The sequence below is a fragment of the Ammospiza caudacuta genome, chromosome 2 (assembly GCF_027887145.1).
Source record: "Ammospiza caudacuta isolate bAmmCau1 chromosome 2, bAmmCau1.pri, whole genome shotgun sequence".
NCBI classification, from domain to species: domain Eukaryota; kingdom Metazoa; phylum Chordata; class Aves; order Passeriformes; family Passerellidae; genus Ammospiza; species Ammospiza caudacuta.
This window is the reverse complement of record NC_080594.1, coordinates 49,131,220-49,156,566: the sequence shown is the minus strand read 5'-3', so window position 1 is coordinate 49,156,566 and position 25,347 is coordinate 49,131,220. Positions and strand designations below refer to the sequence as shown.

The window sequence follows — 25,347 nt, the reverse complement described above, 5'->3', positions numbered from 1 at the left end:
GAGGAACAGGTCTAGTTGGAGATTTTTTGTGTGCTTGACTAGTTGAATCTTTGGTTTTGGTGGTATGATCTCTGACTCTTTTGTTGGTGTTTTCATTGCTTTTCCCATTTTTTGACTTCTCTGAAAGACAGGCCCATATTTAAACTAGAACATCATTACTCTCCCATCTTAGGAGTTGCTTCATAGTTCAAAACTTAACTTCAGGAATGGCTCATTTGCATGAATACTCAGCACATTTCAGCCTTTGCTGAGCCAGCCACTAACCTGGCAAAATCTATTTACTGTTTGGTGGGTTTAGGTTTTTGTTAAGTTATCAAGCTGAATTTGGCTCAGCAAGAGCCCAAGTAGCAGAGCTGGCAAACAAGGAGGTGCAGGAAGACGTGGCTGAGAACAGGGGAGTGGAAAGTAGGATCAGCCTTAGGTGACATCGAGCCATTAATTTGGTTCATGTGTTCTCAGTGAAGCCAAAAAGTACTTTGACTATCATGTAAGCACGTCATTCTTTAAGACTGTGCCATAAAAGCTTTTATTGCTGGTAGCTTTTTGTTGTGGCTACCCACAAAATACTGAGGTTGATCAAGATTGGGTATAAGGTTTTTTCTAATTACATCTTTGGTCTACAAATGCAGTGGACTTTTTTTTCTTTTTCAGAAAGAAGATGTCATTCATGCAGACGTGGATGAAAGGCTGTGTCTTCGAAAGCACCGCTTCATGCATTTTGCATCGTTGGAATATGAAGGAGAATATTACATGACACCAAGAGATTTCTTGTTCTCAGTAATATTTGATCAAGTTGAACGTAAGTTGTTTTCTTGTCATTGTATTTGTGAAGGAGAAGAATCTTGCTGGTCCCCTTAGAGATGTCATTTGCAAATCACTGGGATAAGATCCTTTATCTTTATGTTACATAAATCAGCAGAAGCCAATTTTTCAAAGTTGCCCATACGGATTCTCACAGACACCGCTACCCTTTACACAAGTGAAGTGAGGCTGATGATTTAGAAATCTGCTGACTTGCTGATGACATCTCTGCATAATTTACATGACTGATCAGTATGTAGTTCCTCAATTGCTTACATGCCACAGAAAATAGAATGAATGTATTATAATAGTGTTCATACCATTACTGGTCCTGTTATCTTCTATCCACTTCACCAGCAAGTGATTCTGTGACCTTTTTTCTTAGAGGAGGCAGTGATGGGAATGAGTTAAATGAGAATAATAGAGCCCAGAGTTCAGTTCTACATTTTTGGTTTTAAATCTTCTTTGATTTTTACATAACCTAGTTAAGAACAAATCAAAATCATAAGTGTCTTTTCAAGAACTTTTAAAAGTGTACTTTCTGAGGAGAAGATAGGAACAGCACACAAATAAAAAGTGCATAGGTTGTTGTCCTTTTCTGCAGGTTTTCTGGTTTCATTAATTCTCTCCCATTCCTTAAGGTTCTTTCATCTTTGTATCTTCTTCTGTTATTTCCATGATACCATTATGTTTTTAATGATATATGCTTTTTTCCTTAAAAAAAATTAGGTTTTATAGTTTTCCCAATTTTTCTTTCTTTTAGTTTTCCAGTTAAGTTTTCCAGTTTCCAGAGAGGATTGTCACTTAGAGGACAAATACTCTGTTGGTTCACCTGCTGAGGGAAAGAGGGAGAAATCCCAGCTTTAGCAGTTGTTTGCTGCAATCTGCACATGCTGACCAGGAGAACATGTTGTCTAGCAAAAGCCATTCAAAGCCTGGGATGCTCTGCCCACCTCCCAGCAAATGCTGTAGTGACTTGGGAGTATTGAACTGGAAATCCTGAAAGGAATTCAAGGTCCTGTGGAAGGGTTTGAGAGACAGGGAGAAAGAAAGAGACCAGAAAGCACTTTGACTGAAGCCTGTCGAAAATCTAGGGCAGAAAGCAGTTTAAAAGAGCTGCAAGTAGTCAAATAGGACAATTATTATTAGATAGAATTATTGGTAATAAAAGAAGTTTTCCAGTATCTGCCAAAAATCTGTAGGTGATAAGGATACGTGAATTCATTGCTGACACAAAGCTTCTAATGTTGCACAAAGCTGAATATAAATCCTTAGAAGAACTTTATGACCTTGAGAGTCATGGAGATTTTTTAAAATGCTGTTTTTTAATTGTATGGGTGTTAGACTTCGTTCCCCCTCAAAACTTAATTATTTAAGTTTAAAACATGAAAGGGAACTTATTTTGAGTTTTCCAGCCTGAAAGACAGTGTGTACAGAAAATGTTACTTTTTAAGGTGTGGTTTTCAGACGGTTGTGTCTGAAGACAAGGTTAGAGAGATAAGTGTTTTTCAGTTCTAGCCATTCATCCATATTAATTGGTTACTCCAAGTATAATAGTACACATGCAGATTTTTAATGAAGTGGTATGGGGTGATATTTATTTGTAATGCAGCCAAGTTAATTTCAGTTGCTTTGCTAATATGAGTAGGAAATAGCATTAAACAGAAGCGAATAAATAATGACAAGAAAAAAAACCTTTGCTCTAATGCATATTTAGCATTTCAAATTGAGGTCAGGCTTGCAGCAGTCATCATAGATGCTTGATAGAAAAATGTTGACGCTTGAATCTAATGTTCCTAAATATTTTTTAACTGCCCTTGGTAGGGTTTTTTGGCCAGTAGCATAAACACATTGGTAAGCAATTCTCTTGATTTCTCTTGCTTGGAATTTTACATTTTTATGTGACTGCAAACAGACACAGACTTTGATAGTAGAGAAATATGGCACTTGAAGTATTTTAAAGGAAGTGATTTTATTCATTGTGTTTCAAAGAATTTCATATGAGGCAAATAAACAGACCTGTCTCAAGTGTCTGTCATGGTATATTCAGAGTAGGTCAAGATAGTGAACTTAATAGCAAAGCAGCAGTTATTTTGGTAGCTTTCTGCTTATGTAATAAAGTAATTCTCTTTCCCCCTGAACAGTACCTTTAGAAAGGAGAAAGGTATGACACCACTTACCCTAGAAAGCTCTTCACTTACTGCATACTTAGATGCAGTTTTAACATGTGATCCCTGAACGCTGAACTTCAAGTTTTAATGATTTGGTTATTCTCTACCTATTTTTTATTAATTGCTAATAAGTAAAAAAACCCAAACCTCCCAGCAAAATCTGAAGCACCCTGGCAGTAACCATTCATCTTCATAAATATTTGCTTGGAGTTTTCCAATTGAAAGCTGCTTATGGTAATATGGAAGACTTAGGGCTGTTCTAAAGTTTTGTTTCTGCTGTACTTTTTACAGACAATATGCAGAAACATATGGCCAGCCTCATGAGCAGTTTAGTTATGTACATCATTAAATACTGCTGAGGTTGATCTGTCCCTATTCAGAGATAAACACTCCCACAAGGAAAAAAGGCAGGCAAAAGGAGGGATGAGAAACACATCTGAATTGAGAATAGGAGACATTGGCTGGCCAGCCAGCCTGAGGGTTTTTTGCTCATGGGTGGTTGTCACTGGAGAATTACTTTGAAATTTCCTTTTAGTTTTTAAACATAGTTAAATTGAGTAGAAAGTAAATGTGGTGTTGTGTAAACCAGAAGAATTGTTGGTGCTAGCATTAAAAAATACCAAAATATTTCAGCTATGTGCAGATTATCAAGTGAATTCCTGTACACAGTTGGGTGGCATTTATTGCTGAAGCAAAAATCTTAGGTGTGGCCTCTGAAAAGGTTGCAAAAGATGCAATAAATTATAATTTATTGTGGAACACTTTACCAGATAAGAAAATGGATGAATTGTACTGCAAATATATCAACTGTCATCCAGCATAAGTGATCTTGAACCCTGCCTGGTAGACCTTAGCTTACTACCTCTGGTCATTTATTTCCTGGTGCATGGGTTTCTCTATTACACATTTTCTTTAAAATAGAAAAAAGTTGTGAAATGTTTGCATTCCTGTTAATTAAATCACACCTTCAAAGTTATTTACTGTGAGGGTGAAAATGAAGAAAAATATTTACAATATTGCCATGTGAGGAGGATGAGCTGATAACAAATTCAAAGTCTCCTGACAGACTTTTTGTTATGCATATTGACAAAGCGAAGAGCTCTATAAAAGAATAAAGACACCATCCAAAAAAAATTTGCTTGCTTTTAGAGGCAGTGCTTCTAACACCAAGTTACTCTGTAAACATGTGCCTTGTTCTATTACTGTTAGTTATTTTATGAAAGGAAGCAGCTACCTCTTTATAAACAGTGACAAACAGTAAATGAGATGAGGTGGTGTGGCACAGCATTTGTGCCAGTGCAAAACTAATAGGCAGCATTTTTTTCTACCAGTTAGTTCAGTGCATTCTGAATGCACCATTGGGGATTTTGGATTCATGGCTATATGCCGTGTAGTCTTGTGTTAAAATTGTTACCTCAGGGATGTGTGGCAAACCATTGCAAAACCAGCCAAATTCTTCAGGGTAATCTGTGGGATGTTCATGTAAATCATCATACCTGATGCAATGATAGTTTAGTGAAAATGTGTTCCCTGTTTCTGTTCCTACTGTGATGTAAAAATACTTCACAATGTCTAGTAATATCTAATACAAATAATATAAACTTGCTGTGTTGCATCAGAAATTCTGGCATTTTTAGCATCACAGGTATGGGAAGGATAAAATTCTACTGATTTACACTGAATTTTCGCTGCAGTGCTGGAGCATTTTCAAGAGACCCTTCATGTAAAATTTTTATCTTAGACAGTTGTGCATAATTAGGCTCATATTCCAGATTAGACAACTAATGCTGTGTTAGAGCTCCATGGAAATACCATGGTTGATGTGCTGTTGCAGAACATACAAGAAAATATCTATTAGTCTTCGAAAAGGACTGTAAGAGTCCTTCAGGAAATGAAGATGTTGCAATGCATTGAATCTGAACTGTGCTTATGTTCATTTTTTTCTGGAGAAGATTATTCCTCTTCCAGGTAGAAGATAAACCTTCAGGTTACCTTGTCTGATAACAATTGACACTTGCTAAATAAAGATCTTGATCCTTCTTTCTCTGCTCAGTCCAGATTTAATGTGTTGTAGCATCTTCATTCATTCAGCTGCAGTAAAAGAGATCTTCCTGTGTTCCACAGTACCAGGGTACCAGAGGCAGTATTTCCATGGCAGAGTCCTATCTGCCAGTGAGGATAGGTGTGTTCTAAGTTCCCTTGGAGAAGTTGTTCAAATTGGTTAAGCTTTCTGTGGGGGCACAGTTGGTGCAAAGTTGTTTTGTGTTTGCAGCCTTGATATGATGTGTCTTCCTGTCACAGCATCAGCGTGGTCATGGCTGTGAGGGAATCTGAGGTAAGGACACAGTGCAAGGCTGTGGTAGCTAAAACATTGAGTTCTCCATTGTCCTTAGTTGAGGTCAGTGCTGGTGCAGTCAGTGGTGTTAGGAGGGCCAAGAGGGACCAGGCAGTAGATGAGCACTTTGGAATGAGCTGAGTCAGTCTTTTTATTTTTGGGTCTTGAGTTTTTTGCCTTTGGCAGGGGTTCAGATGCCTGTACTTCAGTGTCTTCATTTTGACCTGAATTTCATAGGCGATAGCTAATGAGACTGATGTGAGTCACGCATCAGTGTCAGATCTAAAATCTGGGGTTCAGAGTCAAAGAATAAGATTGAAGCTTGTATAAATGGAGAAGCTTTATATGGGAAGTAGGGATTGAAGTGTTGCATGGGGAGCCATTGAAACAGCTGGGAGCTGAATTCAATTTTCTCCAATTTCTAATGTGTTAACAAAAATTTGTTTTCTATCTCTGCATTTAGTGGTTTTTTAGTACAGATATGTCATTGTTGCTCAAGTCCCCCAAACACAGTAAAGAACTCTGCAAGCTGAGTACACATGACAAAGATGACCCCTTGCCCAGTGGTAGATGGAAGCTAAAGTGAAGATAAATGCAAAGAAAAAACGTGATGGTTTAAGGTCATTAGATTAATCTCTTTCAAACTTTAGAAAATGAAACAAAATCAGCCATTTCTAGCCAAAGCTTCGTATTCATCATTGTTTACTCATTGCTTAAAGTGGAGTTGTGAGTAAAGGAAAATACTCTTCCTATTAAGGAACTGAACAAAAAAGCAAAGATAAACACTGATTGCTGAAAATGTCTCCCATACTGTGGATTCCTCATCACTCAAAAAGCTTTAGGAAATCCTACCACCACCCAGTCAAAGTCTTCAAAGTAACTTACTTTCACTTTCCCTTAAGTGCCCAAGTAGAATATTAAAATAGGTGTTGTGCATAAAATACTAAATTGTTTTAGATCTAATTTTGTGCCTCAGCCAGTTGTTGGTAATTAATTAAACTAAATAAGGGAGTATTTTGCTTTTTCTTTTGTCCTCATCAATTAGATGTTAACTCTGATAACTAATATACATAGGCTGTATGTTTATCTAAAAACTAATTTCATGGTAAATAGTTATTTGTTTAGAAATATGGCAGAAATTCCTATGATCTTGATAATGTGTATTTGTGTCTATTATGCCTATATGTTTTGTTGTGAACTCAAAATAAACACTAATCCACTTTCATGATGGTTGCACCAGAAGGCACTACGCAACAGAATCAAAGATGGGATTCTTGAGGAGAAATGCAGTGTTCCCTCCTGCAGCATTCAAATCTGCTCTACTGGCCAGGCTTCTTTGTTGGTGTATTAACCATTGGCATCTGTACCAACTTATTTGTTTGCTCCCATATTTCAGAAAAGTGTATTTGATTGAGAGTCCAGAAAACAGCTGAAGGGGAGCAGTGCTGAGAGCAGAGGTGTTTGGTGAGTGCTGGCTTCCAGCACTGTAGCCCTGTGGCTGCAGCAGCAAGGAAGTGTGCATGGTCAGATGGGAGAGCAGGAGAAAAGAGAACCATGGAGCAAAATCACTTTAAAAGGAACATGTTTTAGCATATCATTGCAGAGGGAAAATATGTCTTTTTTTTTTTCCCTTCAGTTCTGTTTTCCTACCTTCAACCATGTTGAAGGTACCTGAGATACATTCCTTGTACAGTTAAATAGGAAAATATATTTTTGCCCCTTAAATTTATACTGGCATTGTATTAATTACATTTTTATGTTTGCAGGTATGTCTGTGTGAGACAGCAGTAAGGTTGCATTGAACTCATGTCTCTGTTATGATTGATTCCTATTTTTCCCTTTGTGGCATTGATGACTGGCTGAAGAGAGATGCAGATTGAGAGTTCTTACCTCAATTGACTGCAATGCTTACTGATTAGGTAAAAACTTGGGCAAGATGATTTGAAAATACATTAATAGCTATTTACCTTTCAGAAAAACAGTTCAATGAGAAGATAAATTACAGCTTCTCAATAAATGAAAGCAATTTATAAAAACTCAGCATAAAACTCAGCACAAAAATAGTAGCAATAATAAAAGCGATCAGGCTTCGGCAGAGTTGTGAGCAAGAGGCAAGTGGTCTCAATGCACATCTTGAAGGATTTGGTTATTTAAAGTGTGAAAGTTATTGGTTATTTAATGGCATCTGAATGGAAAACAGATTCCCTGAAACGAATGGAAGTATATTGTGCTCGTACAGAATACTTGTAGTGCAAGTAATGGAAAGATCTGGTTATTAATAACAGAAGTCTGCTTGTTGTATAAACATCATCTGCCTTAGAATTTCAGAAGTCTTGCAACAGTTTCTGCTCTAGTCAAGTATTCCAGTTTTGTGACATGCTAATGTGATATTTGAAATACTTAACAGAGAAGTCACTTTTTTTATACATATGGGCACATTTCAAGAGCTCATACAATCATTCTTGGTCTCTGAATATTTTTCCTATCTTTAAAGATTTTTTTTTATTATTTTAGAACACCACACACTGTTTCAACTACTTTTATAACATACTGTCAACATACCAGAGAAAATATCTTTGGGATTCATTCTCCCACAGGTTCCAAATACTTTTTGACAGATTCCTTCAGTATTTTTTTAAATAATTCAGTGGAACTTAATCAGTTCTGAAACATCCTGCTTAACTGACAATTAAGTCTTAACAGATGTAGCGTGAAAACAGATTCAATGAATTTTTTTCACTCTTAAGTGTATTTTAATTTCTTGCAACATATGTCCTCAACACAGACAGGTATTGGTTTATACCTAAGAAGTACAGTCTGGTTTTAAAATTCCTTGGCTTGCATTCAGTTATTTAAGAACTGATGAGGATCTGCAGACCACTGACGGATGATAGCAGGTGCCAGGAGTGCAGATCAGACTCCTGCCAAAATCTAGCATGCATTCTAGCCTCATATTTTCAGTTGTTTGTAACTCTTTTGGTAGTGATGGTTCTGTGCTTTTCCTTAGCCAATACTGAATTTTTATTGAATTAGTCATATGATTTATTCTTTTTTGACTAACCTTGATACAGACTACTATTTTTCTCCTGCTTGTTCTCATAAAAAATGTTACGTTATGAGTTTTTAAAAATGCCTAGGGTAAAACCACAGAGTATCAATCACTTTGCTTCTAGGCAGTAGCAGCAGGCAAGGTGTGCAGCCTGCTTTGGTAGGTGAGAGGAGCTGTCCTTACTTGCCAAACAGCTGGCGTCTCCAGGGGCACTGTTGAGAATTCCATTGCTCCCTGTTTGGAAAACACTGGCACTGATTCCCTAAGTGAGAAACTGGCCAGGTTATGCTGTTTTTCACTCCCCAGCCTTGCACCTGCAGTGGGTTATAGCACTGATTGTGCTCAGTAGCCTTCCTCATCTGCTGTGAAACAAAAGCAAATACTGAGTTCAAAGACATTTTTCCATGTGTAAAACACACAGGTTCCTCTTGTTAGAGCCACCTGCTTGTATGGCAGTGCCTCCCTTGGGTCACCAGCTTTGTTACTGCAGAGGAGAATGCAGACAAGAGACAATTCTTAATAATCAAATCAGTCATCCAGTGTTGTCCAGTCCCTCAGAGAGCTCAACCATCATCTATATCCATACTGCTGGCAAGCACCTGGTCATTCTGCTAGCTGCATCTTTTTTTAAATATCTTTCCTCTCAGACCTGGAAAAGCCTGCAAGTGAAAGGATTTTACAGATGCAGCTAACAAAAAATACTACATTTTCTAACAAATCCTGCCTTGCTTGTTATCAGACAATAAGTAGTTCAGCATTGCTGATAGGTACAAATCCATCCTACCTGGCAATTTTTGGTTTTTCTAGCTGTTTTTTTCAGCTGATTAGTATACATAAAATGCCAGTGTCCAGCGACTTTGTTTACCAAGAGCTGCAATCATACTTGACTTAATAAAAATTCTGAAATGGGCTCCTTGCGTGGAATTTAAATAGAAGACATGGCCAAGACAGCTACCTTTTGATGTTTTTCAGTTTATTCCAGTTGTCTTTCAGGACTGATGTTTGAAGTCTTCAGAATGATGCAGCTCGTATTCCCAGGCGCCAGCCTTCTTTTCAAGTCTTGAATGCATGTCCTTTGTGCCAATACTTCTGGAACTACTGAGACAGTGAAATTTTGCTGCTGCATTGGTGTTGGCAAGCTCATAGTCAGTCACGTATCCCACTAGGGAAACTGCCAGTTGCAGTACACAGAGCACTTTTCTCCTTTTCTGCTCCTCTCCAAATGCTGGGTTTTTTTTTCCATTTTTGTTTCTTCTGGGGAAGAGGTGTACTTGTGTTTGTGTGTCACACACCCTGACAATAGCATTTATTTCTTTTCTGTGGATTTGTTGGTGACTTAGAATGTGTGAGCTTCCTTCTGCTTCACTATCAGTTTCTTGGGAAAAACTATAAAATCTAATGCTCAAAAGTTTCATCTACTTCTCTGGCTTTCCTTGAATTGGCTAAGGAGAAACATTTTTTGCCATCTGAATGGTGGTAAAGGCAATGTGTACTGCTGAAAAAGTGAGAGGGTCTTTTAAACCAGTATGGTCATTTTAAAAGTACACTGGGCAACATAAATTACTCTACACTTTCACTAGAAGAAAGCTGTCCATTGTTTGCTTTTCATTTGTACCAACTGTGAGAATTATAAAAAGCAAAAAAGCCCATTTAAAATTTGATTCATTTGTTGTTTCAATCTCTCTCCTTTGCAGCTAAAATAAATGTTCATTTCAAGAGGACAGTTGCTATTCTTTGTGTCCACTATTTCTGTAAAGAGGAGAAAGGATATCTGCTTAGTCAAACCATTGTAAGAGCAACCATATTTATTGCCACTGCTAACCTAAGTTAACATCTAATATCTCATAATGTATTTTTATGGATTTGCATCCTCTATTAGTAGAATACTTCATGGCTTAGTACTTGTCTTTAACATTTCATAGCTAAGTGTTTCAAAATGGGAAGATGTTTATTTATCATATATGGGTTTTTTTATCATAAATGTTCTGTAAGTCAGCTCCTATTTCAGCAGTTTAAAATAAACTTAAAATATAGACCTCATACATTTTTTTTTCATCCTCAATTTAGCATCATTTTTAACCACTGCTTATGTTGGAAAACAGTGACACAATATCTCTATTGCTTAAAAACTCTGCTGATATCCCTACTCTAAAAGTAGTCACTGTCTGTATAAACCCTCTTGCTCTTATGCTCACATTTCCTATTTCCTAAAATAGTGAATTTTCTTCTTTTGAACCTGAGCTCTGTGATACATTATGGATAATTAAGCTACCACTCAGCCCTAGTCTTGTTAGATTATCAAACCTGAGTTTATTTTTATCTTTTCTGTCTCAGTGAGGCCATCTATTCCACAGCTTCATGTAGCATCTTTATTCCATGCTTTTCTGAGTCTGATTTATCTGTGTAAAGCCAGCATCACTCCCTGGCTCACGGCACAATCTGCTATCAATCACTGTGGTCTGAGGATGAAAGTCAGGAACTTCTTAAATTAAGGCTGTTGCTGAAATTTCTGAATGTCAGACTGCAGCTTTAGTTAAGGAGAAAAATGGTTCAAAGCAATGCTCACTTGAGCAAAATGCTGAAATGCGTGTAGCCTGTGCTGTACTCACAGTCACTACGTGCAGAACAGCTTCCAGCACAAAAGGTGCTCTGGTCCTCATTTCTACCTCCATGTGTCTGCCAAGATAAGGATACTGGGGTAGAGCAAATTATTTTCTGCATCCTTAGGTGAGGAAATTTTTGGCATAATCATTGCATAGTGGTTAAAACATAAAAAGAGAGATCTGGCAAAGAACAGCCTCTTAGGAGGTCGTGTACAGTCAAGGGCTTGATGCCCCCAGGTAAGGTAGACTTCTGCTCAGGGAAAGGAAAAAATTGGGGTTTTTTTCAGTCCAAAATTGCTCTTGGAGGAGAAATTAGTATTGTCAGAGGAAAGAGACAACACAAAGATAATTGGAAGTGGTGGAAACAGAAGCCCAGTATACTGAAGGCTGCTGAAAGTTAAATGAGACAGTAGTGGGAATTTTGATGTAAAGTTTACTCTGCATTTGGAGTTGCCTTCTTAATTATATGTTCTGAATAAATATTTCTGTTCTATTTCTGTCTTGACGTATTACAATGTTTCCTCTGGTGCTTAATATGGTCATAATTCTTCAGAAAATCTGACTGTAAAATAAAAACCAGAGAAAAGCTAAATGTGTTTCAGAGGTTTGCTTCATCAGATTACTTGAATTCAGGGAGAGAAACATTTTTTTTTTCTGAGGAAATAAGACAGTTCTAGAAAACTCGTGTTCTTTGTCTAGATTTTTTTTCTCTTTCTGAAAGATTTCTTCTTTTTTGTGTGAGGAGTTTGAAGTCAAAGGGTCAAGTGGTGGCTTATCTTTTCTTCTCTTATTCAGTCTGCAAAGTTCATTCTTTGGTGTAGAGGACGTACTCTAGTTGATGCACAAGACTTTTTGTTTCTACTGCTATAGAAGGCTGATGAACATCATGTCAATCATTTTAAACATATTATTAGCAGTATGAATTTTTTTCTGAGTTGCACATTTACCAAACTGTTTTGACCAGTGTAATAAGATATTATTAACGCCTGTTTTTAAGCTCTTCTATGATTTCTCTTTAACTTTAGCTCTTTCCAGTCTCAGGGGAGTTCTTAGACTTTTCATGATCCTGCTCCTCTTTCCATTACCACGATGTCTACTGGATAAAGGCAATAAAATTAGTTTTATGTAACTGTCTTCACTCTGCTGTTCTGAGAAACTTAAAAAACCTAACAGAATCTCTTCACTGAGCTTTTTGCGTGGCAAAAATAGGTTAAACCTTCCATAGCTTAAAAACCATGAGCATTCTGTTATCATTTACATACCCTTGGAGCCCCTGCTGTAGGAAAGCTTTCCAAACATCTGTTAATTGCTATGAGGCAGATGTTAATGGTGTATAAACAAGTCAGACTCAGCAGGGGCTGTTACTGGTTTGCTTGGAGATTTTCTGTGTGCTAATAACAGAATGAGCTAATCTTAGAAGTGGAAAGAAACTCCAGGCTAATTTAAAGATAAAGGTGAGAATGATGTGGACCATCAACTGAAGGAGAGCAAGTCAGCCACTGAAAGGAACTCCAATTAAACAAGAGAAGAAAGAAGGAGAGAAAAAGTAGAGATTGCAATAATGCTTGAACCTGATGAGCTGTGGAAATAGTGAAGTAGGTCTGTGCAGGATCAGTAAATGCTCAAAGCAGTAGACAGTGTCTTCTGTATGAAAATTCCTGAACATGGTTATTAGAATGTCCTTACCTTTCCACAATGGCAGCTGGAAAAAGTAATGTCATCACTGGGATGTCATCTGCACTAAAATGGCCTTCCTAAAATTTTCATGTGAGGTTGCACTTCAGAGCCTTATAAAGGAAAAGGTTCCTTCTGGAAATTCTGCAATGACAGTATTATCTTAATTCAGCTCTGAATAGCAATTCCCTTTATCATTATCATCCTTGTCATCCCCAGGAATCTAAAACATTTGAAGTGCTACAATACTGCACCTATGCCGAAAGTCTCTTCCCTTAAAATAGCAGTTTTGTTATTTTCTTTTTTTTCCCTTCTCCTTCCTTAAGCTGATTCACTAACATTAATGGGGATTAGTTGCAATTATTCAGCTTCTGTTGAAAAAGAAAGGGATGCATTAGGTTCTGCTAGAGTAGGCATCCAATAATTCAGTTCATCCTTTTAATAAAACTAATTGCAAAATGGATGTGTTTCTTTGGTGAGTGTTTATGAGCCCTTGTCTTTCAATGGATGATGTCAGCAGAAATTGGGAAGGTGGAGGACAAACAGATAATATCATCAATTGCAAAAAGACAAGGTTTTTGGTGTAAAACTGTTGACTAGTAGCAAGTGGAACCCAAAACAACCTTGTGTGCTTTCTTTTTGCTTATATTTGTCATATCTTTTAGAAATTCCTCTTACTGACATTCAACACAGATAGTAATTAATTTACTAAAGCCTTTCCAAATTTTCAGTTAAGAGAATTATTTCATCCCCTTTTTGTCCTCTAATACAAATGTAGTTGTTGTTTCTTCAAGAAAAGTCTGCTGCAAAGGTGAATAGGAGGTGTAACTAGCACAGTCACCCCATAGAGTAATTGCACACCATCCAGTGGGTGTTCACTTAATCCTTTCATTCCTAAATAGAATCTGTATTGGTTATAATTTACAAAGTAATTGTTCTCTGAACTCAGAAGCAATGCCCTCGGACAGCTAGTCACTGTAAATTGCACTTTCATGAATGGGGCTTTTGTTCTGGAAGAGAAGCATAATAAGGGTTTGAATTTTAGGTGTTTATTGTGCTCTGGGACAGTAAGACTAAGTGTCCCGGGCCTTAAGCTTAAACACACATTTCACATTAATGAAATTACCAATATAGAATTGTTTCCTTTCAGTAAAATGCCCCAATTCACTGTTAAATCCAGTGCTTACTACTCTCATGCCTCAACTAATAAGGCAAAAATGCTGTATTGTAGGTTGTCAGTGAGAATGGAAGCCAGGCTACAGCCTTCACTGCATGAGAATGTTGTTGCCCTTAGTATAAGCAAGGGGGCAAAACCCAAAATCTGCCTATGAAACCTACCAACTCTTGCATGTTTTTGATGTTAGTGTGTGTTACAAAAGCACATAAATGGATATTTTCGTTTTGGAAGGATTGGTTAGGTGACTGTATTAAATTAGAGGGATGTCTTTTGTTCATAACCCTTCTAGAAACAAATGTCTGCAGACATATGCTAGACCAAATTGAACATGGTCTTGGGCAACAGATCCTGGCTGACCTTGCTTTGAGCTTTTTCCTCTTGTCATTGTGAGAAGATAAGGACATTGTAGTTACTGCAATAACCTCCAAAGCTCCCTTCCAACTTCAGCTATTCTGTGAGTGAGGGAATTTCCCTTAAACATGGGGGAACCCCACTTCATGGGTTTTCCCACAAGCTTCTCAGAAACTCCTGAGACCATCTTTCACAGTCACCAGAAAGGTGCTGCCTAGATAAATTTCCTAGCGTGTTACCAGTGGGAAGGAAATAAGAATAATAAGATGTTCAAAAGGATATGTTTGCTCTGTGGGGGATGTAAGGCAGCCCTGAAGACCTCAATTTCTAAAGATTTGATGGAAGCACAAGGCACTAGGAGAATGAATTATGATTACCACCATCATTAGAATAGTGCATCAGTAGAATCAGACATCCTGCTGTTGAGAGTTCCAGATTTTGCAATAGCAGTATAGAAAAACATCAGCCACCTCTTTCTCTCTGTTTTTTTTTCTTCTAAAGGTCTGACTAGGGACTGCTATAAATATGATGAATGACAGTTTCCCAAACTGATATTTCTAGGAAAATTCCATTATACTTTTCTAATCAGCTGTCACCCCTTTGAGTATTTTTTGCAATATTTCTAAGACCTTTTACTGCATGTTGCTGTTGTAGAAATAAATCCTTTTTAAAAAATACAAAACATAACAAAAGAGGAAGTATTAATGATGGTATAAATAATTTTGATATGTGATAGGGTGAAACAGGAAAACCAGTAAAAAAAAGTAAGCTTCTACATAAACTGGACCTAAGTACTATTTATATTTACAGTACTCTTGAGAACCCATGCAATTTATGTGAAATGTCAATGCTCCTAGTTGCTTACCCACTGCAGTAATTTAAATTGCCTAGATGCACTGATATGTCAGCTATTTACTGCTTGGACACAAGCACAATAAATGTCCTTTACCTGAAGACAATTACAGTAACCAGCCCATTTTTCATGCTGATGCCATTAATAAATAAAACTTTTTCACTTAATATTTCTAGTTTTACTTTTAAAATTTAAAATTACTTCATTAGTAAATAATTAGATATTTTTTTTCTTTCTGTTCCACTAGGAGTAAGCAATATCTACAATATCCTAAAGTTTGTATTTGGATGAATAAATTTAAGAAGCAAACTATTTCACAAACAAAGGAGGTGAATTCATTTCACCAATTTTTGACCTGCCCAGTGGGTGAGGGAAAGGCTATGGGTGTTGTCTACCTAGACTTTGGAAAAGTCTCTGGCACTGTTTCCCTCACCATTCTCCTGGAGAAGCTGGCTGCTTATGGCTTGGGTGGGTACACTGTTCACTGGGTAAAAAACTGTCTGGATGGCCAAGCCCAGAGAGTGGGGCTGAATGGAGTTACATCCAGCTGGGGACTGGGCACAACATGGTGTTCCCCAGGGATCCGTATTTGGGCCAGCCCTGTTTAATATCTCTATTGATAATCTGGCTGAGGGGATCAAGTGCACTCTCAGTCAGTTTGCTGATGACACCAAGTTGGGTGGGAATATTGATTTGCTGGAGGGCAGGAAGGCTCTGCAGAGGGATCTGGACAGGCTGGATCACAGGGCCAGGGCCAATTGCATGATATTCAACAAGGCCAAGTGCCATATTCTGCACTGGGGTCACAACAACCCCAGGCACTGCTGCAGGCTCGGGGGAGGCTGTCTGGGAAGCTGCCTGGGGGTGCTGGCAAACAGCAGCTGAACATGATCCAGAGTGTGCCCAGGTGGCCCAGAGGGCCGATGGCATCCTGGCCTGGATCAGCCAGGTGTGGCCAGCATGAGCAGGGCAGGGACCGTCCCCCTGTACCCAGCACTGCTGAGGCCACAGCTCCAATCCTGTGCTCAGTTCTGGGCCCCTCAGTGCCAGAGAGACATTGAGGGGCTGGAGCGTGTCCAGGGAAGGGCAGCGGAGCTGGGGAAGGGTCTGGAGCACAAGTGCTGTGAGGGGCAGCTGAGGGAGCTGGGGGTGTTCAGCCTGGAGAAAAGGAGGCTCAGGGGGCCCTCAGCACTCTCTGCAGCTGCCTGACAGGAGGGTGCAGCCTGGTGGGAGTCGGCCTTTTCTCCCAGGTAAAAAGTAACAGGACAAGAGGAAAAGGCCTCAAATTGCACCAAGGAAGGTTTAGGCTGGGTTCTAGGGAAAAATTCTTCAGCCAGTGGGTGGTCAGACATTGGAACAGGCTGCCCAGGAAAGCAATAAAATCACCATCCCTGAAAGCGACCAGAAGACTTGTGGATGTGGCACTTGGGGACACAGTTTACTGGCCAACCTGGCAGTGCTGCATCAACAGCCAGACTCAATGATCCTAGAGGTCTTTACCAACCTTAGTGATTCCATTGTGTTTTGAAGCCAAATCATGGAATCATAGAATTATTCACATTAAAAGGATTTTTAAAATCATCAAATCCAACTATTAACCTAACCCTATGTAGTCCACCACTAAACCATGTCCCTAAGAACACGTTCACATGTCTTTTAAGTACCTCCAGGTATGGTGCCTCCTCAGCTTCCCTGGCCAGCCTGTTCCAATGCTTGACAACCCTTTCAGTAAAAAAATGCTTCCAATCTAAACCTCCCCTTGTGCAACTTGAGGCCATTTTCCAAACTAATTTTATTATTTATACCATCTTTCAGATGTGTGAACATGTATTTTTGTGCACCTAAACTGAGATAATGCATGAGCCAAAGTCCATTGGGAGCAATAGGACAAAGTGGTTGACCCATGTGGTTATTTCTGGCATTGTTATCTGTAATTCTTTCGTGTTGGAGTATTCAGTACATATCAAAGACTAATAAACCATACAGTTACTTCATATAATTTGACATAGTTTGAAATGATTTGCTGTTTGTGCTTAGGGGATAAATTGCTTCAGAGCAAAAAAGTGGAAAAGATGGTCCTCTCTGACATGTCCTCTTTTTTCTTATTCCAGGGTTAGTAAGGTAGCTTTATCCTAATGGTACATTCTCACACAATGGATGAATTCTCCATGTGGCACCTCAGTTATGTTTTCCAGCGAGAGAACCCAATTTGTAATAAGCAATCTTTAATATTCTTGTGCTTAGTTTTTGACTGCTTATGGAGGGGGTTTGCACTTCATAAGATGCATGTGAAAAGTAACAGTTTGTCATGACAGGGAAGATCTTCAGAATACGAATGGTAAAGGAAGTGGCTGAATGAAACAAAAGGAGTAGTTGCTAGTGTGGTAATGGGGCCTTTATATTGAGCACATAAGCTTAAATCAAGTTTTGGATAGTGAGATAAGAATCAGTTTCTGGCTTTGTTAGGATGTTGACCTTTTATTCCTACATTTTCGTTTTGGGATGATTTGCCCACATTTTCATTCTGAATCCAAATTTCTGCTCATAATTAAGATGCAGTTTGATCAAGTTGTGTATGCAGTCAGATTTTTAACTGTGTCGTTTCACTGTTGTTGTCCTTACCTCTCTTTATTTGTTCTTCTATCATAATCTTCTCTAGCCATAAAGTAGATTGCAGAACCCTTAGGCCAGGGATCATGACTTCCAATGCTCCCTAGGAGAGAAACAGAACTAGACCTCTAGTGCTAGGAGGCTGTCATGATAGTTTATCTTCGTCTGATGTTAGTATCGTAATCTAGAATGTGCTCTGACACTGTAGTATTTAAAATCTAGGTGTTGTTAACAATAGGAGATGATGACTTAAGGAGAGTGATGATTCACAAATTAAACCTTCTTTATTTCAGAGTTGGATCAAAGTTCCTTAATTGAGTCTTCTTGAAGGCATAGTCTAGCTTATACTCTTCTCTTTGCTAGAAAACACTGACTACAGTCTTAAACATTGTGACAGGAATTTTTGGGGATTGTGGTTCTACTTGCCTTCTCTTTGTGGGAAGGACTATGGTTTTGTGCAGTCTGGAAATGCCATCAATCCCAAAAGTCTGAATTGCATAGTGTTCTCTGTAAGTTGCAGAAATTGTTCTCTACCCTTCTGGTCTCAGAAATATGTATTATGGGTACAGCTCCTTCCAGATAATCTTAGTTGTCCTTTATAAGACTTTATTGCTGCAATTGTGCAGCCATTCCATCTCTTAAACTGTAGTAAACTTTGTCCTTGCATCTGATTAAGTTTTTATTAAAACAGAATACATGCCCTTAGCACTGCTAACATCAGGCTGCTAGATAGGAGGTTGGAAAAAACAGATTACAGATGTAACAGATACAGAAAGCAGTCACAGTGTGAGTTATCTGGTTGCATGCAGAAGCACTCACTTGGCCAACTCACATATATAAAAGCTGAATGTCAGGTCGGAGGAAGTAATTGTAGCATTTCTTTATAAAAAGGAAACTGATAAGTACAAGACCTGCATTGGACCCCTGTCTCAACCTGGAATAAATAGTCCTTTCTCTGTTTCTCTCCCTTGACTGTAAAGGCAGCCTAAGGTCATTAGTCAGGAGAAGTTTGCAGAAAGAGACAATATCTTTTATTAGACCAGTTGCTCTAAGTTGGAAAAATTAGACAAGCTTTTGGGCATATGAGCTCGTCCTCACATCTGAAATAGGAGCAGCAGATTTCAGAGTTAATTATAAATCTTTTTCTGGGTATGTCCTCACACCATCATAGTTACAGCAAAGCACCACAGAGATCACTAACTCAGATTTAGGCACCTAATTTTTAGACATCTAAATGAAGCCAGAGGAACCAAGCATGAGGTGCTTATTTGGGAGTTTGAGAACTTGCATTTCACATGACACTTTTTTTTTTCCAGATGCTCCCCCCAGTGCTGAGCTCTGCCTGCCCAGAGGACTGGCAGCCTCTCCTGCTGGGGAAATGCTCAGCTGCAGTTGTGCTCTCTGCTTGGCTTCTTGCTGCTTATGTGTTTCACATGAAGTCTTAGCTTGCTTCACGTGCTCCCTTTGCAGAGCTGCCCTTACAGGCCTGTGAGACTGCTCCAGTTGTTTGGGAGAGGTGACTTTCTGTATGTCCTTGCAGTACAAGTCTTGTGGTAAGCTTGGAAGTTTGAACACATTCTCATCTTTTCCTTGTCTGCAGCTCGGATACGTTCTTAGAAAGAGAGTGGATCTGGAAGCTTGTCATTTTCCCTGGATAAAATCTAAGGAGAACATGTTCCCCTGCTCTCCCTGCCATTCCCACAGACTCCTGCTACAGTTCCAGTGAGGACTGAGCTGTTTGCAAGCACTGTAGTAGGCACCACAGCATCTGCTTTTACCCCGGTGCCTTTGGTTATTTTGGAACTCCTGGTGACTTGGTGCCATGATCTCTTTAAGAGGTTTTGAAAACTTGCTTATCTTAATTCTTTTGTCTGTTTCAGTTTCCTAAAAGACTGTGTCATCCTTTGATGTTTCCTCCGTGCATCAGCATCCCACCCTTTTTACCCCGGGCTGCCTGACTCACTGAGAAACTTCCTGGTATTGACTTGCTCTGATGCAACTGCTCTTCTGAAATAGAGATTTGCCAGTGCTGGCCTCATCCCAGCGCTCTGTATTTCTTGTTTCCTCAGAGGAACAATTGCTTTAAGTAAAGAAGGACAGATGCAAAGCTTGTTTTGTAACGCATAGCAGAAGCTTCTATTATTGCAAATTGCCTTTTCCACTGGGCATACTTGAATTCAGTTCAGGTGGTTCAATTTACTAATTCATGTGATTTAAATTACTTTTATCAATTATCTTTCAATGGAGCAATGCAGTAGTTCAGTAAAAGCTTTCTAGCTGAAGTAGATTCTTAATTCATTTAAATTGCGTGCTCATTTATTATTCAGGTATTGGTTTGCCAGGAGCTAGCATAGCAATCTGACCACTTGGTTTGTCATGCTCTCAAAAAGCCTAATTTTTTTTGCTATCTTTCATTTATCTCCAGTATCACCAATATTTCAAAAGGAGGCCATAAAGAAATAATTACTAGCTTGAATTTTTGTCCTTTATTGGTTTCATTAGCAGTAAGTATTTTATAAATGTACAGAAGAGCTTTAAAGAATGAGAACAAAAATAAGGTAGGTTAAAAAGACACACTTTGTTAATATAACATACTTGTCCAGTATCATTAAAATTATCTAAGAGAGCTGAGAATGAAATACAAGCTATTGAATGTCAAAGATCTTCTATTTCAGGCTAATTTAAACAGAAATTTTAACATCATCTCCCCAAGGAAATCAACATACACAACTCTTATCTAACCCAGCTCTCTGGTGTAGGATTCTCAGAGTTCAGCTTGCGTGAAAGCTGGCAGCCAGTTAAAAGGAAAAAATGCAAATCCTCGTTCCCATGGCAGGCAAGGCTGCAGGGTGGGCTCTGCTGTAAAGGCCACAGCATGAGCTGCATACAGTGGGTGTGGTTTTTAAAATGCCCTGATCCTCAGATTAGGACTGTGCTGAAAACCCATCACATTTAAAAGGTTTGTTTCACTCATCATTTTGGAGAATGAGAGTTTGTTTCAATTGTAAATATACTTAATGCTATTCTCATCCTAATTTTTCACAAAAAAACAAATGGTTTTATAGCACCTCAGTATGACCTTGAACCTGCAAGGTCAATATTCAGCAAAGATAGCAATGAATGCCATCCAAAATTAAAAAGCTGGAAGGTCAATTTTTCTTTTATTTTTGTAATTTTGTCTGTTTGAAATAGAGCTAAAAAGAGATTCAGGCCAAACCATCTTAGTGACTTTACTGATAAAGAGGACAGGAGTTTGTTCTTCTAGGAAAGGATACCTATTTTATACTGTTCACATTTGAATTTCAGGCTGTGGAGAAAGATTGATTCAAAATTTAAATTAAATTTCCATATTACGAAAATAAGGCAATGTTGCAGACATGTAAAATCATGTTTTCTTGCAAGTAGTAGTAACTACTTTTACTTTGTCCTTTGATTATTGTTGTTAGAGTTGTTGATATTCGTGATTTTGCTCATTCTTTGAATCTACACATATTTTGTCAGATCTAAGCCGGTTCTTAACTCTACAGGTGTAAAAGGGTGTTACTGTGTGTGTGCAAGTCCAGCCTTGTTCAATTCAGCCCTTTCCTAACAGTAATCCTAATACTGATGTCAGGTTGGTTCTACATCTTAGTGAAAAAAACCCATAAATGATGGAAACACTTCTGTTGTAAGAAATGTAAGTGACAAAATACCCAGGTTTGCGGAGGGCAGATGAAGACTGATGGAGCTACTCTTGGCAGTGTTTTCTTAATTACAGTTGTCAAGTAACTTTCTTGGCTAACAGCACAGAACTTGTGTGTTTATAAGCAGACTCAGTATTCATACAACTGAAAAAGTTAAAATGCCTTTTTGTCCATGAAAAGAACCTCTATACCTCATTGTATCCTGGAAATGCTGTAGGTGGTGAAAATTAGATGATTGCATCTGTAAAATATGTAGAGACCCTTGAAAATACTCACTGTCCTTTAAACCAGCATTCCAGCATAGTTGTGGCAGGTCTGTAGGGAAAAAAAGTTCTCATTTAATCAAGTTCAAAACAATAAAAATTCCAAGTTTCTTTTCTTTCATATCAAAGTAAGACTCTAACTGCTACAAACAAGTTTTGTACTATGTCATTAATTTTCCAATTAGTAAGAATCTATCAAAGTAAAATAATAAAACTAAAGAAAATAAATCATGCAGATCTTTTAAGATTAAATATTCCCTAATAAGTACATCTATTGATTGTAGTCCTCAGAGAGAAACTAAGATCCTGTTGTATTTGTAGTCATGTGTGAGGAATCACAGCACCAATATTTAATTCATAGGAAGAAAGAGGCACTTATTTTCTTCAGTGTACAAGCTGGGTAAGAAAACTGTTCAAACCTTTGTAGTGCATCTTCTGCAGAGTGGAGTTAACATTCTCCTAATTATTTTAGACAAGGTCTTAAAAGACCTGATTCCTCAGAGGGCTGTACATTTTATATTAATGTATTTTTACTTTTTGGTATTTAAAGGGTTCTCACTGTTAAGAAGTAAATAAATTGAGAAAATAAGCACCAAGAGCTAAATTAGCATTCAAGATGTTTGTTTCCTGGTGAAAACAGAGATTTGAGTCTTCACACATTATTTTATATGGTGACAGTACCAATGAAATGTAACTGGATGTAATTCTTAGAAAACATTAAAATAATTATTGGGGGAAACTCATTCTACAGTTTAATTTATTATATTATTGTAAGATTGTATTCTAATATCTTACACAAATCTCAGTATGAAAGATAACACTACTGTCCCTAGTGTCAGGGTGTTTTTTCCAAAAGATTCCTACCCTCCAGTACATATGCTTGCTGACATCTGCCCATGTGAGAAGAGCACCATTAAAAGAGTCCATATTTATTACTTTACTGTGTTTACTGCTTTGAAAAGTAGAAATCTCCTTGTTTCTCTCTCAGGAAATCCGTCCCTTTCCCTCCTGCCTTTTTTCCTGTCTTACCGTAGCAGCTGCCTCTCATCCAGTTGCTGCAAGGACCAATTCTGACCCAGCTGGTGCTGCCTCTCACCACGTCCTGGGGTGTTTGTGACTCTTCTCTCCCTGTTCTGCCACTCAGCAAAGACTTCTTTTGCTCTACCAGTGCTTTCCCCCATGTGAGGGTAGCATGAGCATCTCTGTACCATTGCCGTTACTGTCTTTTTGCCTCTGAAAGAGGTCAGTCAACATGTCAGCATCTTAAATGTCCTCTGGAGGGTGCCTGTGGCTGGATGCAGGAGAGCAGATGTTGATGGCTGCCACAGCCATTTCTGTTAGCTCTAGGCAGTTGCAGTTGTAAGTGCTGGCTGGTGAAGGGTCTGTACATCTACAACAGACTTCCCTTCCCTTTCGTAATTTTTATCAAGATCTGATAATTCTCAGTGAGGATATGTTGCTCCCCAAAACCGTGCAGCTGAGGAGTTTCAGCGTTGTTGTGCTGAATGCAACACAAAGAAGAGAAACACAAAAACACTCAAGCAAGTGTACGGCCTCACAAACTTGGCTGGCTATTGTCTCAGCTGTAGCTCCCAGTGCTTTCTCCTTACCTTGCATCACTTATCCATGCCTTTGCTGTTCCAGCTCACAAAGTTCAGCTTGTCTCTCTTCATCATCCTCCTGGATGCTGGCAAAAGGCTGCTCTCCAGTGCACTGCTGTGGTAGCAGGTGCTGATCCATATGCGATGTTCTTGGGATCACCAGGAGAATCAAAGGAATGGGGCTGCTGTTAACCAGATAAGGGTATATGGCTGGCTTTAGTGCAGACATCAAGTACAAGGAGCATGTAGAGTGAAAAACATTGCAGGGTGGTTTTCCCTTTCTTTCAGATACTCTTTTTTGCAGACCTACAGCCTGATTCATTCCTTTCCATAAGGCTGCTCTCTAGGTGGGTCTGACACAGCCAAATAAACAGTTTCAGTTCAGTTTCACATTGAAATGTGCTGTACAGAAGCAGTGACATTTCGAAGCTGAGATCTAAATCACTTAATTTGCTTAACAGCCATTCATGAAAATGCTTTGCAGCAGTGTTAGATGTAACTGTGGTGTTACATCACACTGCTCAGGACTCAGCCTTACTGGATGTAGCTATTGTTGCTGCTTTTCCCAGTATGTTATTAGTCTGACTTCTTTTGTCTCAAATGAAGCAAAGTAGAGGATTTCATGCATTGTTTTACTTAAAAGGTAAGCTCTACCTATGGAGCTTTATAGATGTGTGTGTCTGTGGGTGTAAATGTATGTATAGGCATTGCACAAAAATGTATTCATCCACAGTAACAGGTGGTACTGGCAGCACCTGTTGCTGGGGTCACTCAACACTCCAGTATTAAAACCCTAATTTTAGTTGCTTATAACTTTTGTCAAACTTAAACATTTGTGTTGAAATGTTATGTGCCAGGTGTCTGCCTTAGGCTGATTTGGGGGAGGGGATGTGAGGAGAGGAATTTATCGGCAAAACTGTTACTGCTAATTGAGGGAGCAGAGGCCAGGGTACTGGTTTGCCTGTGCTGAAAAACGAGCTATTGCTGGTTGAGATGTTCCAAGCCAAAAGTTGCCAGTGGAGACCCCTTGCAGCTGGGCATGCCATTTGCCAGCACTGTGGAAATTCACTATTTTACTGACAAAGCACCGCCATCTGGCCAAATTATGGGCCTGTGAAAATGCTTGGTAGATGTTTGTTGACAGCTGCCCACCAGGCTGCCTCCATCATGCCCATTTCCAGATAGTGGTGCTGCACTGGTGACCCTTTGGATGCAAAATGCCTGTGAAGCAGCAAAGTAGCCTTGGAGACAGTGTGGAGCAAAGCAGGCTGCTGCACACAGGGGCACCAGTCCACGGAGCACATCCAAGTGGCTCAGTTTGTGCTTACTCAGTGTGAATAGATAGGAGGGAATGGCTGGCGGGAATCCAGAGGAAATGGTGATGAAGGAAGAGCCTGATGGGCTGAGAGAGGTAAGAGTGAAGGACAACAGGGTTTGGAGAATTGTATGAGAGATGCTGAAGAGATAGGCTAGAAGGGACGTGCACAGCTCCTGCTGGTCCCTGACCATAGGGTTTCTGTGATCCCTGCCTAACCAGCTGGAATGTTCCACTCTTGATACATTGCAGCTATATACGTACCTACAGATACATTGCAGCTCCTCAAACGTGTGATTTGCACAGGAGCATAACCTATACTGCCTGTGGCTCCCCTGTTTGAGTGTGTACACTTGAACCTGCTAAGAAACACTTAGCAGTTTGCATGATTTTTGTCTGATGCTCTTTCAGAAAGCAGAATTGTTCAATTTGCTTCTGCTCAATAGAAGCATCAACATTTAAATTTTTTTTTTAGTATTTCTTAGCTTTCACATACTCATCCTTCACTTCAAGGACTCACATGTGTGCATGGAAATCCCTCTGTAAATTCTACAGCTGTTTCTTGCTGTGTAGTCTTGCTTTGGAATCTGTGTGACATTTGTAGCTCACAGTATGCAAAGTCATACCAGTAAGTTGGTCATCAATATGAAAGTGGGCTGTGCTTTAATCTAGGCTGAGATAACATTTGAACAGACTGCTCATATTATTTTTAAATCTTGTCCTTTCATGATTATTATGGGAATTAGAAACAAACTGTCTGTTGCGAAATATTCTGTTTCATATTACTTAGTATTTTCCCATAAAAATCTGAAGAAATGACACAGAACCTGATCAAAGTTCAAAGTCAGTTTGTTATTGAAT

General features: G+C 38.8%; 1 protein-coding gene across 2 annotated transcripts in view; it reads left to right on the top strand.

Moving 5' to 3' along the window:
- The window catches only part of MICU2 (mitochondrial calcium uptake 2), a 136,366-nt gene that overhangs the window by 71,043 nt on the left and 39,976 nt on the right, over positions 1-25,347 (top strand). For both annotated transcript variants that reach the window (XM_058825325.1, XM_058825326.1), the window contains one exon: positions 652-799. In XM_058825325.1, coding sequence (XP_058681308.1) covers positions 652-799 — 148 coding nt within the window. The remainder of the gene's footprint in view (positions 1-651; positions 800-25,347) is intronic.